The sequence below is a fragment of the Microplitis mediator genome, chromosome 4, assembly GCF_029852145.1.
Source record: "Microplitis mediator isolate UGA2020A chromosome 4, iyMicMedi2.1, whole genome shotgun sequence".
In the NCBI taxonomy this organism is placed as follows: Eukaryota; Metazoa; Arthropoda; class Insecta; order Hymenoptera; family Braconidae; genus Microplitis; species Microplitis mediator.
Genome location: NC_079972.1, coordinates 10,368,277 through 10,384,112, shown reverse-complemented (window position 1 = coordinate 10,384,112; position 15,836 = coordinate 10,368,277). Strand labels below are relative to the sequence as shown.

The window sequence follows — 15,836 nt, the reverse complement described above, 5'->3', positions numbered from 1 at the left end:
CCCTCACTCGTTCTTTCCTTCGTTCGTTGTATTGCTGGGTTGTAAAAATGCACCGCCCTTTCCAGAGCAACCGGTATTCTTTTCATATCCGACCCGTGCTGGCTTCTTTTCTTACATTCTAACAGCAGAAAAAATAATGGCCATTATGGGGCAGGCTAACAACAACGATAATTGACTTACGCGTCTGGAAAATCCAGCAAAAAATATAAATACTTGCTTTGTTTTTTTTTCCTTCACTCTGAGTCGTTATTTCTCGTGTATCGTCTCTGCCTCTGTCTGATTGTTCGTGTAGACACTAATTAGGTTATCTTACATAAGGATTTATGTGGGGACTTACAAGACAAAGGTGTTTGAAATTGTCAGTACAAACTTAAGCTCATAATTACGCTGATAATTGTGTTCATGTTGATATGACATCATTGCCGTGCTCCAGTAAGATTCAGATGATCAAAGATTGAATCCATCGAGATAAATTACATTAGAAAGCCCACCCATGGCGCTGAATATTCCAAGTATTCAAAATATCTCATTAAAAAATTAACTTTCTTATTATTTACGACGGCTTGGAACTCCGATATTGATTTGATTAAAACAGTTCAATTAGTGCTGTGTAAGCTAGATAATTAATCAATCGAAATTATTGAGCATTATTTCCCAATTACTTATCGAAATGAAGGGTAACACAAGTACAGCATGATGCAAGGAATACAAAGCACAAACTATATAGCATATATGCAGATAGATTAAGAGAATCTTGAATCAAATTCAAAGGGTTGATACCCTTAGTATAACTCGCCCGGATTATATAGAGACAGATGACTATTCTATTTACACTACTGAGAGAAACACTATATACATTGAGAATTAATGATGATTGGTCAATTTACTTGTACATACATGACAGTTTCGCGTGCGTAACCCTTTCATCTATTAGTTGAAGCGGGAGTACATGAGAGACCCACATACGGACGTTGATGTAGAGGGAAGATCCAGATGAGCAGAGGATGCAAGATACCGTGCATACATTGAAGCTTCTGAGCAAGATTGCAGATCGCTGATGACAAATAGTTCGGGTCTCTCGAGAGATGAATACAGTTCGGTATTATTATTCACTTCGTCATGACATTGACAGGGTTGTCGAGGATAATCCTGTGTCGTCGTATGTTTCAAATTTGACGAGTGACTAAAGCGCGACGTCATTATTATTCAATAGATTTAACATTCGAGGATTGATAGTAATACTAATAATAATTGTTGAAATTATTTGAATAAATAACAGCAATGGTAGTACCCTAGTAAAAATAATCTAGACTTTAATCGATTTTAAACCAGTAACTGGCCAGAGATTTCGGCTAAAAACTAGAAATCCCGCCACCTACAATTAAGGCGTACAAATTGGTCACACTAATATGTTTTTTGTACTAGTGTGTATGTGTGTGTTAGTTTTGTCCTGTTTAACCCATATTAAAAATTGCTATTTTTTTATTTTAATTATTTATGCTATTTATAATATGCTATATATAAAAATATTATTTTAATTATAGTTAATTTTTAAGTATGATTTATTAATTACATTTAGGGGAAAGGGGGGCAAAAGGGGGTAGGGTAGGCAAAACGGGGTACCCCCAAAATTTGATAAAAAAAAATTTTATATTTTAAATGGTTTTTAAACATTCCAAAATCACTTCTGTAAATATAATTAAGCGTTACTTTGAATTTTTTTTGGTAAACTTTTTCAAAAATCAATTGTCAGTTGAAAAATATTAATGACGTTTGTTTTATGATAAAAACTATTAAAAATTTTTTTTCTTCTTTTGTATCCAATAAACATGTAAAATATAATTTTTCTTCATGTAAATTACTTAAAAAGAAATTCAACTTAATCAAATTCGTTTAAAATCCAGAAATTTTTTTTTTTACCTTTTTTAGGGGGTACCTCACTTTGCCCGCAGAAATGAAAATTTTTTTTTTTTTAACGGTAACTGAAAATTTCTTCTATTTACTTTGAATATCATTAAAAAAAAAAAGATTTAGCGTATTTGAGTCCTTGAAAACTTGGTATTTCCTAAAGTACCCCCTTATGCCCCTCCCTCCCCTATAATGATGTTACCGTCTTCATAGTTTAATATTCATAAATTAAAGTTTGATTATTAAAATCAATGAAAGACTAAATAAATAAATTTTATAGTAATTTTGTTTGTCAATCATTATTTTTTTTTAAGTTATTATTTATTTATTTTAATTATTTAATTTTTAATGTCTGTCAATGCGGATCAATATTTATTTATTTATTGATCTATATATCCATGCTTCAGGTTAGATTTGTCTATCTATTGCATATAAATTTTTGGAGTAATTCGGAGAAAGATCCATTAATTTGAATTAATTTTTAATTTGTCTGGGTATTTTTTAAAAAATCGTTTTATTTTTCCGAGTAACTGATAATTTTAATAACCTCAAAACCTAAAATTTTTAAGTGACAGTTTTTTGAAAGCCGCCATGTTTCTCTTAGATCTCTAGTAAAACTGGCCAGTTACTTGACAAAAACTAGAGATTCCATTGGCCAGTTTCTGGTTTAAGTCTAGTAAAACTGGCCAGTTACTAGACAAAAACTCAATTTCATTTCTACTAGGGTAATGATTTCATGAAAAATTTATCGAGAACGTGAGCGGAATTGTCTTATTTGAGTTTTAAATAATTAGAGAGCTTAAAAGTTTTATTATTAAATTTGAAAGTATTTTATTTATCTGATTATTTGAGAGAAACAGAAAGGAAAAGAGGAATGAGAAGGAAAGTTTAGCTGTCAGCTGAAGAAAAAGACGTAGTAGAGACAGAGTTGTAGAGACAAAGACACGTCTGGCGGTATTCACTGGCAGGTCCTGAGAAGTTGCCGCGCAAGGGCAACTTTGCGCATTAATTTTGAAACATTGGCCTGAGGGAACGGTAAAGTAAGGCACCACTAGGATTTAACTAAGCCCCCGAGGGACAACGCAGCCAACCAAGTCCTTCTCTCTACCGCGTCCGGAGGACAGGCAGCCGAGCAACCGAGCATGCCAACAGCCGAGCTACGGACTGGGAAAAGGGTTAATCGAGATCCCGATGCAGAGTTACATACAGCCCTCTCCTAATTTGGTCTACATTACGAGCTGTGCCCAAGCTTCCCGCCAATTTTCACCCTACCAAATTAATTCATCGAGGTCTTAAACCACGACTTTAACACGCGTACGCTCAAAACTCCACTGGGATATTAGAGCCTGACAAATTATAACGGTTTAATTGTTTAAAAGTTTATTAAAATAAATATTTAGCTTCAAGTTTGGATTGTTTTTTCTTTATCTTTTAATTTAAAGAGTTCTCAGTAAGATTGTTGTTATCTCAGCTGTAAGAATAGAAAAAAAAGCAATAATAAATTGCGCACACGCACTCTTAGGTAGCACACACATTTATTTGCCTAAGGGATGAACGGCCTCGTCGAGATTTAAGATTGCGTGGGACACGGGCAAGCTGCCATTAAAGTTGAAAGAGAGTACCAGACTATGCTATTTCCTAGCTTTGGAGAATGCATGCTTGTTTCTTTAGCACGCACGCACGAGCTTCCTACTACTTCCAATGAAGACCAAGAAAAATAAAGGGAAGAATTTCTTTTTCCACTGACTCGCCTGGTTTGCTACGCACAAAAGACACGTGCAGTCGCATTTCACATCACGGACATGTACGTCCAACTTTCCGACGTGTGGTCTCTTCAGCTTTTACTTTTCTTTTGCTCGTCGTATCTTTCACCCTCACCAAAACACAGCCATACGATATATATACATAGATATACACCAAAAAGCAAAGAAACTAAAAGAGGGACAAAAAAATTTTCGTTACATCGCGTGGAAAAAATTCCATCCGAGTTTTACGGAAAACGCCCTATTGTTGATGTCACAACGGCGCCGGAGCAAACATTTTCTATACTACTTGGTTCTCTGTACACATACAACTGCTCTCCTCCTGTTTCTCCCCAGCTTTTACTGCTTTCTGGTATCACACCGGATATAGCCCTGGAGGGATCAACTTATGTACAATTTATCATAAATTTTATTTTTAAATTTAAATATAAATTTTTTATGTGCACACAGCAATTTAGTTGATACCGCAACAACAGCAGCCGCAACATATCTCAGTACATACAATAACCGGCTCACAAAATAATATCCCATTAATATCGCGGGTAAATAACCGGTGAGAATTTTCGTATTGTGTTTTATTAAGCATTAAAGTTATTTCGCGTAAGCGCACTCGTAAGTGTGAGTAAACATTTGAGAAAAGTGTTAAATTGTTTAGTTTAGCAGAGACAAATTCAAATATTCCCTGGGTTTATAATTGTATTTATCTACATCTATATATAAAGATGTATATATAAATGTACATAAATACTAGAAGGATGACAGGTGCCAAGGAAAAGACAATTTCGCTTAAAATATACATTGGCTCGGGTACGACAAACGTGCAGCTTTTTTTTTGGTCTTTTGTATGCAGAGTCCAGTTGCCCAGTCGAGGAATGAATATTGTAAAATTACGAGGAATGAAAAAGATAAAAAAGAAGGAATCCGAGCATAAGAAGAGAAGAGATGCATGGTGGCGCCAAAGAAAGGGGTTGAGAGACGTGAGAGGCGAACGTGAACAATTCTTGTATACAAACGAGTCGCGAGACTTGGCGCCGACTAGACAGAATCCAGAGAGATAGATGAGATGAGTCGAGCGAGAAGGAAAAAAGAAACACACTAGAGGTGGTAGCGCACGACAAACGGACATGGGAGTGTACAGAGAAAAAGTTTAAATATAAGAGGAGTTACGGCGGAGTAGAATGCCCTCAGCAGAGCTCGGACGACAATTCGAGCTAGAGAATAAGGAGGACTGTACCAAAACTTCATCATGGTTATATACGTATCAGAGCTTCCGTAAAAGGTGGACTTTTCTACTACCGGTTAGTTCTTCATACATCACCCACAAAAAACCCTGCCTGCGGCTTAAACCTCTTTGTAACATTGTTTTTTTTTTTTTATTATTTTTTACTCTAGTTCTTTTTTTATTTCTCTTCTTACTCGAGCTCTATTCTATTCCATTATTTTTTGTCGTCATTCTTTTAATGGGTATTATTGTCGGGTACACAACTTAACATTACGATTGTATACTCTGATAAAATTATGTAGACCCGGAGAGTTTTCATTAAAAGGGATGTGCGACCCTTTTTATTATTCTTGCCCTTGTTATCTCGGAAGATTCCGAATGTGCCTTATAAGGGATAAAGTATTAAAAGGGGCATTAAAGAAGGGACTTTAAATTAAACAGAGTACGGTCTTTGATTTGTCATTTGTTGTAACGAGATCATTAAACTTTCCAAGCTTAAAAAGTTTACATGAAAGGAAAGATATCAAAGTTTCTTTGTTTCATCCTCGACAAAGTGTTGTTAATTATTTAATCTTATGTATAAATAGAGTTTTGAATCGTTTAATAAGTTAGTTGAATAAGTCTGAGTGCACGTAATTACTGTAACACAAGTTATCTTTAACATTCTGTGTCGGAAATTTAACTACTACACTGAACTATCTTAATCGTTTCTTGGTTAACCGCAAGAATATCGACACTTGGTGACTAACTTTACTGGGAGAAACGATTAAATGGGTGTAAGTACCGAGAATAAAAGTCTTCTATAAAAGTTTTAATGATGTTTGCTTACTTATTTATAGTTATTTTCAATAAAATACCCGGGAGATGTTATACAGTTAGAAATATATACCCGATTACACGTCATAAACTACTGCCATAAAAGTATTCTTCAATTGAAAACTTTTGTTCGATAATACTTGAGGCTTTACATTTTCTTGTAGTGCGCATTTGCATGGTATATTTACGCGCATGTTTATGTGAGTTGACGACAATGCACCGAATCTGTAATATATCGCGGTTGTGAAAAACTGACGGGTAAAAAAAAAGCAAGTGAAAAATAATGACACAGTATACAACATGATTGTGAAAAGCCTTCCAGGATTATTGGTATCGAAGGAAAAAAACAAAAACAACAACTGCCAATAGACGTCTCTATTATTATTATAGAGATGTCCCAAGGGGTTTAACCCTCGCAACAGCAACCCACTAGTCTACCGCTTCATTTTCCATCCCAGTGTATATATTTTTGAAGCCCTCTTTTTACTCTCCACAATGTCTTCTTAAAAAAATCTCACGTTCCATTACAGGGGGATTTAAATGCAACATAGTCTACTTGTCTTAAATGAATTCTTATTAGTGAATTATTTCAGAGGAAAAAATAATGAAACCATAATGCGGAATTAAAATTTTTTCATTTACTCTGCTATAGCAGCTTCTTATTCTCCTTCATTGATAATGAAAAAGTTGAGAATGAAGGCGGAGGAAATAAAAGAAATAAGTATAATTTAAGTGTATCCGAAAATAAAGTATAAAATGTAGAGAATATTTGAATTACTTTGGGTTTTATATACCCATTAGTGGGTTCTTATTTTCGGTCCCTTTTTATCTAGATCTCAGACGAGCTTTTGGATAGGCGACGAGTTTTCGCCCCTAATCGTATCTATAGGAAGAACATCAGCAATCTCTTACCGGCGTACTCATTTTCGGAGGCACATTCATGGAGGGTCACCTAGCTATTCTCCAGGAGATTCTTTTCTACTCGACACGGACATCTCGGTGGTTGGATCAATGCCGAACAAAGCTTACAGGGGTGCAAAAACCATCCTCAGGGATTTCGACAAGGGAGGAAATAAAAATAAAAAAGAAAAGGAGGTGGTGAAGAAGAAAGGATCTAACGAGACTGGATTGTCGTCCCTCGGTTTCTACAGTGGTTTGGCTTACTCCGGTTACTTTCCTGTTGAACCAGACAAGAGATGATCGTATAGGTGTCTGCACCAGACAATGACGTGAATCCTCTCTGGTCAGACGTATATAGACATGCTAAAAATAAAGAACGACCAACTTTAACCTGACAAAGTGTGATTGATGTTACTGACTCAGATTGTTCAATAACATCCAAGACTAATGATCTTCTGATGACATGAAAAAAAGAAAAATAAAGAAATAACAAAAAAAAAAGTAAAGGAATTACTTTCCTCTGATAAATCACGTTCACTGACTACTCAAAAGTTCTATTGATAAATTTTATATTTCAATTTTCAATTTTCAATATTAATATTGAATGACGATGTAAAAGATAATTTATTATTTGTTGATAATAGTTCTGATAATTAATCAATTATTTAAAAGTGATTTATATGAAATGAGCAAGGCCGAAATGTATACAAATACGTAAGCGATTGAAGACGATAGGGAATGTCAAAATGATCGAAATAATCCGTAGGATTCATTATTATTCGAGCACTGAAGTCGCAACCTTGGAGCTAAGTCTGTGCAAATTATTGGAAATTTTCAGATTCAATGCTGTCGGAGAAATCAGATTCAAGGCGGAAGCTTAAGACAGGAAGAAGGATCGGAGCGCTGGAATATGAGAATAGAAATGCGAAAGAAAAAAAAAAACCCAAGAAAACATCTTTACTTCTTCCACTTCTTCTTTATTTTTTATGTTTTACTGGCTCTTTTTCTTCCCTGTCCCGAACGGTAAAAATACTTATATTCGAAGATGGAAAATAAAATGTAGTGAGGTGGAACACAGAGGGCCTTTCTTTGTCTGAATTAGATCAGGAAATGAAATATAGGTATCCTGATAAAAAATTTAATATGCCGAAATATTATGATAAATTTTACGATCTACGCAAGGAGCCTGCGTGGCCACTGAGACTCCTCACATACATTTGCATCCCTGATATATATGTTATGTAAATATCTATATAAACGCGAAACATAACTTTTGAACTTGAAAGAAAATGTATAATGCCGTACGATGAAATTGTAAATTATTCTGCTTCAAGTAACCTGTTTCGATTTATGATAAAAAAAATGTCTTGAACTCGACGAGGTCAATAACTTATTTGTTAAAATGTAGTTTTAAACTTTCTGAGCTCAAAAACGTTCTATAGTTTCTTTGTTATAAATCTGAAATCTGGATTTTGAAGCTTTTCAATATCAAATCACTCAACACTGATTGGAAATATTGAAGAGTGATTTTAAAAAACAAATAATGATGAGAAATTACCTAGATCAAAAATAAAACTTGATTCAGGCTCGCTTCACCATATTTTCTTTTGAAGTTATCGATTTGCCGACGATTTTTCGATAAGATCTCGACTTTTTCATGTACCTGAAGATCGGAACGTTTTTCGCGGAACGAAAATACAAAAACGAAGTGAAAAGTAAAAAATCTACTGTATCTAGATTTCCAAAATGTTTCGCGCAGATGCTTGTATGTCAACCGAAAATTGCAGACACCCCCAATTGGATGGATTTTTGCAATAACGTCTTAACTTATAAGGTTAGTTAAGACGTTATTGCAAAAATCCGTCCAATTATCCCTCGTTACCTCAAGCAGTCGAATTACGTGAATTTTTTTCATTTTCGCTGCGTGAGAAACGTCTCGATCCTCAGGTACATACTTTTTCGACTTAAATTAAATTTTTTTCAACTTTTTGAACTTTTTTGATCTTAGTTTCAACTTATTTTTTATTTTTTGATCTTAGTTTGAACTTATTCGTCTTTGCTTCGAGCATGATAGTCATTCACCTTACTTTTGACTTGCTAAATCAAGTCGAAAAAAAGTTATTTATTCGCCTTACTTTCGCCTTGCTATATAAAAATTATTTCACCTTAGTTTTGACTTTTTCGTCTTATAATTTAAGTCGAATAAGTCTAAACCAAGTCAATTTCGACTTGATTTCAACTTTTTTGTCTTAAATCGTGACTAAGTAAGCCAGTTGTCTAAACCAAGGTGAAAACTCGATGTATTTCATATCTCCGTAAAAACAGTCGAGTTTGTCTTTTAAAAAACAGCTCCAAATTTTGACTTGGTATACCAAGTCTAAATCAAGTTTTATTTTTGACTCGGGTAACAGCAACTCGAGATAATATTGAATTTATACATATTTTTGAAACTTACCTGTGACCCGCAGCATGCGTAGCTCGGACATGATCTTCAAAACACCGGAAATGACTTTCTGAGATCTCGGTACGGCATCTGCCCAGAACTTGACTTAAAACCTCGAGCTAAAATCAGTCAGTTGAATATTTTTTAAATTTAAATTTTTACCGCAATAAGTTCCAAAAACTTCAAAAGCTTCAAAAAAGTCAAAATAAGCTGCTCTTATATAAATTATACGCTTGAAAAGATTGATGAGTTTAATGTAGTCTTTGAAGTAATACTAGATTTTTTTAAAAATGAAAAAGACTAGAAGATGAAAGAAACACAAACTAATGACTATCGTTAAATGTTTTAAATTAAGAAGTAATTAATATGATCCAGATTTTTTATTTAAATTTTCAACGGCTAGAAAAATTAAAAATAAAATACTCTTCAAAAACAACATTAAATAAAAAAAATTGTAATGTAAAATAAATAGTGTTGTTTAATTTACTGTTGAAATTAATATTTTGCGATGAGAAAATAAACATTTAAAATATACTAAGTATGTATGAAAATAACTTGAATGTAAAATAATTGAATAGCATAGTAAATATGACTTAAATATTTTCAAAATATAATTGGCATAAATTTATCTCGAAACTTATAATTGCTTTTATTAAAAATCAAAGATGCCTTGAACTATCGGTAATTAACTGTACTTTTATCTCAATAAAAAAAGTTTATCGAAGAAAAAAATCAATATTACGACCGAGTTTATTCTTCTGAACTTCTATATTATTTAGCAAACTTGGAAACATCAGTTGACTTTAAAAATTGAAAAAAGTTTAAATTGGGAGCTCAAGCACTATTGATAAGAATCGAACATTCGCGTTTGTTCAATACGCAGACGGTTTTTATTTACTAAATTGATGATAAACAGATTTATCACCTCGAGGACAGATCTGTTAGCCAAAGAAAAATGACTCGGGTTACAGGTTTTACTTCATTGTGGACAATGTCCAAGTTTATAAGATCAATCTTTAGTATCACAGGCTCCCACACACTGTCTGTTATATCGTTTATCACAAATCACAGGTAACTTTGAAAAAGACGAGGGAAAAAATAAAAAGTTTAAATAGAATCAGAAGCAAAAGAAGAAGAAGAAGAAGAAGAAGAAGAAGAAGAAGAAGAAGAACCCGAATCAGCTATAAAAAGTGTAGTCTAGTAATATATAAGAGAATATAAAAAGAAAATCACCTGAGAGATTGGTTGCAAACATTTGTCGTTTATCCATCACCCAAGAAAAACGTCGTTATATAAATTCACAGGACACATTTAGAGAAAAAGACAAGACTTTTATAAGGAAATGTAATTTTGTAGTATAAAGATAAGATTTTATCTTGACACCTTACGATAACTGTACTTTCTCTCACCCTCTTCTCTCTATACTATACTACTACAACTGCTTCAACTATACTACGTCTACTACTTTATATATGACCTTAGGGGTGAATGCTGATATATGCATTCTAGATTTCGATTACACTACTCTACCTAAATTGTGATAGTACGCGGCAGAACTGCCGGATTCTCGTCTAACTAATTTTTATCAAACTGTCCAATTTGTTAACATATTTCACTAACTCTGATCTATCCTAATAAATTTTATTACCGGCAACACATTTAAATTATAATTTATTCTCTACATTTAAATAAATTGTGTATTTAAACCTTTTTTATCACTACGCAGTTTTATTGTTATTTATGTGGGATAAAAAATTAATCTATTGGATTATTTTCAATAATAATAAATTTACTTTAAATTCATTTCATTCCAATAAAATAACGACAATATTTTAAAATGTTATTTACCACTGGATTTTGGTGTTGAGTAACTTTACAGCATATTCGAGATAAAAAATGTATTAAATGTAAATTTGAAAAAAAAAATATATAAATATATATAAAGAGAAAATTTAACTTTATTGTAAACTGAACAATAAAAATAAATTTAACCGTTGCAATAACGCTGAAAAATTTATTGAATTTAAATAATTCACTGAGAGTTAATAAAAATTTTATAAAACGTTATGCAGTACGTGGAAATTTCTGTACATGTTTACTCGGTGTTTTAACATTTAATACAATAAAAATAAACTTCATTCGTTTACAAATATTAGGTATTCATACAATAAATAATAAATCCAATTGATGATTGGAATAAAAATTTTTAATAAATAATTCCTCGGGGTTAAGTGGTTGTATATTTTTAATTACATTAACAATGAAGCATAATTTAAATAAAATGTTAAATAATAACAGCGTTATCAGAATAAATCAAAAAAATTGGAATCACGGTTGACCCTGTGGGCCAACCCCGAAACTTCCCACTATTTTCAAGCTCAACGAGCTCGAAAATGTTACAATTGGTAAACTATTGAGCTCTGCGAAGTCAAAAAACGATTGGACAACCTCTGCGGCAATCGAAAGAGAGTTTGGTGAATCCAAAAGTGCACGACTCTTAATGTTCATTTGCAGAAAAAAAAAAAGGAAAAATGTTCAATAAAAGATCACGGACAATTTTTTTTTCCTTTCTATTACACTAGAAATTTAAATTTCGCTCCGAAAAATAGTCAGATGTATTTTTTCGCGCAGGCGCGACTGGTGTGACGAAAGTATATGTAAAAAACATGTATAGATATACAAAGTAGTTAAGTTCTTTTTAGTAATTGTAATGAAACGGGGCCGAATTTGATGGCCAATTATGACACACTTCTTCTTCAGCCCTAATATAATCTTTTAAAAAAAAAAGTGATCCAAATAATGGCTTTTTTGGATCACTTCTTTGGATCACTGCCTTACGGGAAATTTTTTTTTTTACATTTTGATGTTTTTTTAGTTATTTAATACATCAAATTCGTCTTTGTAAGTAATAAATAAATGCTTCGCATTAAGAGTCGTGCACAATTGGTGAGACTTAGATTTTATTTGTAAACTACTTGACCGATCGACTCTAAAATCTAATCAGTTCTAAGTCTTAGTGAGGTTTTTCGATTATCGTAAGAAATGTTCAAATCGATTGATTCGTCCCAAAGATATCCTCGGAAAAAAAAGTTTACATACACACACACACACACACACGGACATTCATCCGAAAATAGTCAGAATAGCTTCTTAAGACCGCAAAACGTCAAGATCTGATGAACTCGATTTTCAAAAAGTCGGACCGAAATCAATAACTTCCCTTTTTCTGAAAATTTTCAATTTTCATAGCGGGAAGTTAAATGAAAATTTTTTAGATAAAATATAATAATAGTGAATAAAAATCTTTGTGTAACTTGTTCTCTTGGATTTTCTCTAAGACATCTGAGAAAGTGATGCAATGACAAGTTGACTGAGAAACAAACACTTAGCGAGATAAAACTTGCACTCTGGTAAAAATAACGTGGGGAAGTGGTTTTTTTTATTCTATCCTTTTCATCATTCTGTTGTGTATACTTTTATACACACTCTGTACTTGTCTAGATCTTGGCTGTCGTCTTTTGTTAAATTTCACTCACTCACTTTATTTTAGTTCCTTCCTAATGTAACATTCCCATCACCCATATAATAGAAACATTGAATAAAAGTGTCATGTGTAGCACATCACAGGAGTATAAAATTATATATCCGTATGTGAGAACGCATTAGCCTTAGAATCCGATATCTAATTTATTCTTTGAAATGTTTACTACATGTATTATATTATAAGCTTATTTCAGCTTCTTATGTAGTATCTCTTTATACAATATCTCCATACACTTGGGAGCATTATACTTTTCTAGTTCCCTCTATGAACGTTAGTAGGGAGGAAATTTTCCGATTTGATCTTCTCATTTATATCTTTTATGATATATATATATTAGTACTCTCTCAAGGCTTCTTGAAACGGGAAAGATTGTGTAAAAGATAAAAATAAGTAGCGGTGATTTTATTTATTTTTTAAGATCTTGCAACGCAAATTTTTTATATAAAAAATATTTTCTCTCTGAAAATGAATTAGTGAAATTCATTCCGAAGTATGGCCGATTTCTTCACTCGTAATTATTCTACGATTAAAGTCATCCGTTAGTTAACGTGAGTTAACTGGAGATTTTGTTTTCTTCATACTAGTTTAAGAAATATCCCCCGAATATTTTTGTCTTAAGGATAAATATTGGGCTGACTTTATACCTGGCAGTTAACTTACTGATATCAGTGTGAATTTTTTCAGTTATTTATTCATTCGAAAAATATTTTTTATTAATTTTTCAAAATTTGACACTTTCGTCTCAGATGCAATGAAGAATGTCATTAAAATAGTTCGCATTTTCTTTAGATAATTTAGCATAAACAAATAATAAGTAACAAATTTTTTTTTAGATCGAAGAATACATGACCATAGGATAGCTAACCCGTCGGTTTGTTGAAGACAACCATCGAAATTTTAACCCCGGAATAAATTTCTCTGCCGAATAACAAACTCTAGTTTATCTCTCCCATGAAGAAATCGGCCATTAGTGAGTGTGCAGTGAGAACCAGCTACAAGTATGCCACTGGTTGAATTAGTGATATACTTATAGCTGAATAAATAGTGACTATCTACTAATTCGCAGTGAATTTCACTAATTCATTTATAGAACTCGAGTTCTCAATTATCGAGAACTATACAACTTCAAATTGAATATAATAATCAATAATGAATTTATTACAATAAGTCTGGGTAATATAATAAATACTAAATGATGCCTCACACCATTTAATTAATAAATTAATACCCATGAATTTTGAGTACTTGGCATTGGTTTTAAAGGAAAAATTGAACAATTGTCGGTGTTCATAAAAGATGAATGAAGTATGAGCCGATAAGCTCAACACTATCGCACAATATATTAATAGAGAATAACGGCAGTCGTATAGCTAAATGTTCTTGGCTCGCTGTGAATATGCCAAAGGCCCTTATTCTCGCCCTCATCCTCACCCCCGCTCTGAACCTCTCACCCTTGGCCTCACTCAGTCTTCCACTATATATACAATACATGAATTGTATTATTTCATTAAATTCGGCCTCTGCATTGTTCGCCAAGCGGACACGTCGTAAGGACCTCCTTCCTTCCTCGTAATTTTCCGACTTGACGTGCCAGTGCGGCATTTCAGCTACACGCGAGTAAGAACGCAGTCGTGTATAGGTATATAGTATATGGATGGAGTAGAGCAGAGTGAGTAAAGTAAAGGGTGTTCAACGAAGCATACTGCGAGAAACTCTTGGCCAACCACCAATGCCGGTGCCGTTTTACTTGGGTGGCAGAAAATCCAAGGGTGAGAGAAAAACGAGTGAGTGAAAGAGTAAAAAAAAATGAATAAAATAAAAAATAATCAGATCAATAGATATGATCCTAGTGTTAAAAGTCAGTTGGACGGCTCACATTCCATGATTATACGCTCCAATATCCCTGACTTAATTACTCTGCAGTAGGGGCAGAAGTAAAAGTAGGAATAAGAGTTTTAGTTAAAGTAGTAGTATGAGTAAAAGTTGAAGACTAGGGAGAAAATTTAAAACCAAAAATATCGTAAGTCGCGTTATCTAGTTGGCGGTAAAACTACTTCTCACCGTAGTCTCTTGTACGCCCGGTATCCTATCTCTTGGAGAGCGATGAAAGCGCTAAAATATTCTTTTAAAAGTTTCTATTAACGATGTGATGAAGAAAAAGTTTAGCCAGCACTGCCACCACCGTCGTCGTTGCCACCACCGCCATAATGTTCTGGTGTTTAAAGAGCACACTAACGAGGGAAACGTGAGGCCAAGCCTTCATTATTTATGTTTCCTTGTTAATGCACCCTACTGCCAACACATAAAGGTTAAATTTCTTTATAATAGTTTTACGCTAATTGCAGTCAGTATACCGTGAAGTCGCAGGCCGCTCTGTGTATAGAGACCCAAGAAATTCAATATTGTGAATTTTGTTATTATTATGATTATTATTATTATTGATTCCGTAGTAATTATAATGATGACGATGAAGAAAGATCTAACATGTTCGCTTTATTTCCCAGAAGATTTTCCGGGGTCCACTGAGTATTCAATTAATTATCTTCTTTAATTTTTTACGGTATGTTTAATTGAACTTGGAGTGTGAATGTGATAAAACACTTCATTAATCATACTCATTTCTTATCATTTATTTTTTTTATTTCTGTGTACTCAGCGTTTGTCAACGTCACTGAGGCTTTGTCCTTTTTTTTATTTAACTTCGCTATGGATTGAATCGACCCGGATCTTGGATTATTCACTTGAATTCAAATTTAACTCTGTATACATTATTGTGATAATATTTTTAAAGATTACGATAACGGTGGGACATGACCGTTAAATATAATGGGAAAAGACGAAATTGAAATTGAAAAAAGTATAATATCAAGTATTGTAGGTCACATAAATATAATTCATGATAATTTTCAGTTGACTTGAAATTCAATTGAGTGCAAAGTAAGTGTATGAAAATATACAGTTGCTATAAAATAAATTAATGTCTTAAAGAAAAGGAAAACGAGTGTTATATAGTGAAATGGTAGTATGAAGTAGAGTAGTAAAAGTTATATGAAATGGGTTTATATCCAAAAGCCTCCGATGGACATTCACGGTGGAGTGATTTTGAACGAACTCGATTATGTTCTCGGGCTGGATGGTCACGTTATCCAAGTGCTGCAGAGTGTATCTCTGTGGGATTGCTCTCCACAACTCTCGGGTTTTCGTCTATAATGCCAAGCCCTGGATGGGCTGTATCCTATT

At 33.2% G+C, this 15,836-nt stretch overlaps 1 protein-coding gene and 1 long non-coding RNA gene across 6 annotated transcripts in view; one reads left to right on the top strand and one right to left on the bottom strand.

The window, feature by feature from the left end:
* Positions 1-13,846, top strand: part of LOC130666665 (uncharacterized) — a 218,262-nt gene extending 204,416 nt beyond the window's left edge. The window contains exon 6 of the mRNA XM_057467864.1: positions 13,430-13,846. Within this exon, the coding sequence (XP_057323847.1) occupies positions 13,430-13,445 (16 nt within the window). The 3' untranslated portion in view covers positions 13,446-13,846. The remainder of the gene's footprint in view (positions 1-13,429) is intronic.
* Positions 1-15,836, bottom strand: part of LOC130666667 (uncharacterized) — a 215,993-nt gene that overhangs the window by 141,879 nt on the left and 58,278 nt on the right. For all 5 annotated transcript variants that reach the window (XR_008989724.1, XR_008989723.1, XR_008989722.1 and 2 more), the window contains exon 3: positions 9,065-9,171. This is a non-coding gene — a long non-coding RNA (uncharacterized LOC130666667). The remainder of the gene's footprint in view (positions 1-9,064; positions 9,172-15,836) is intronic.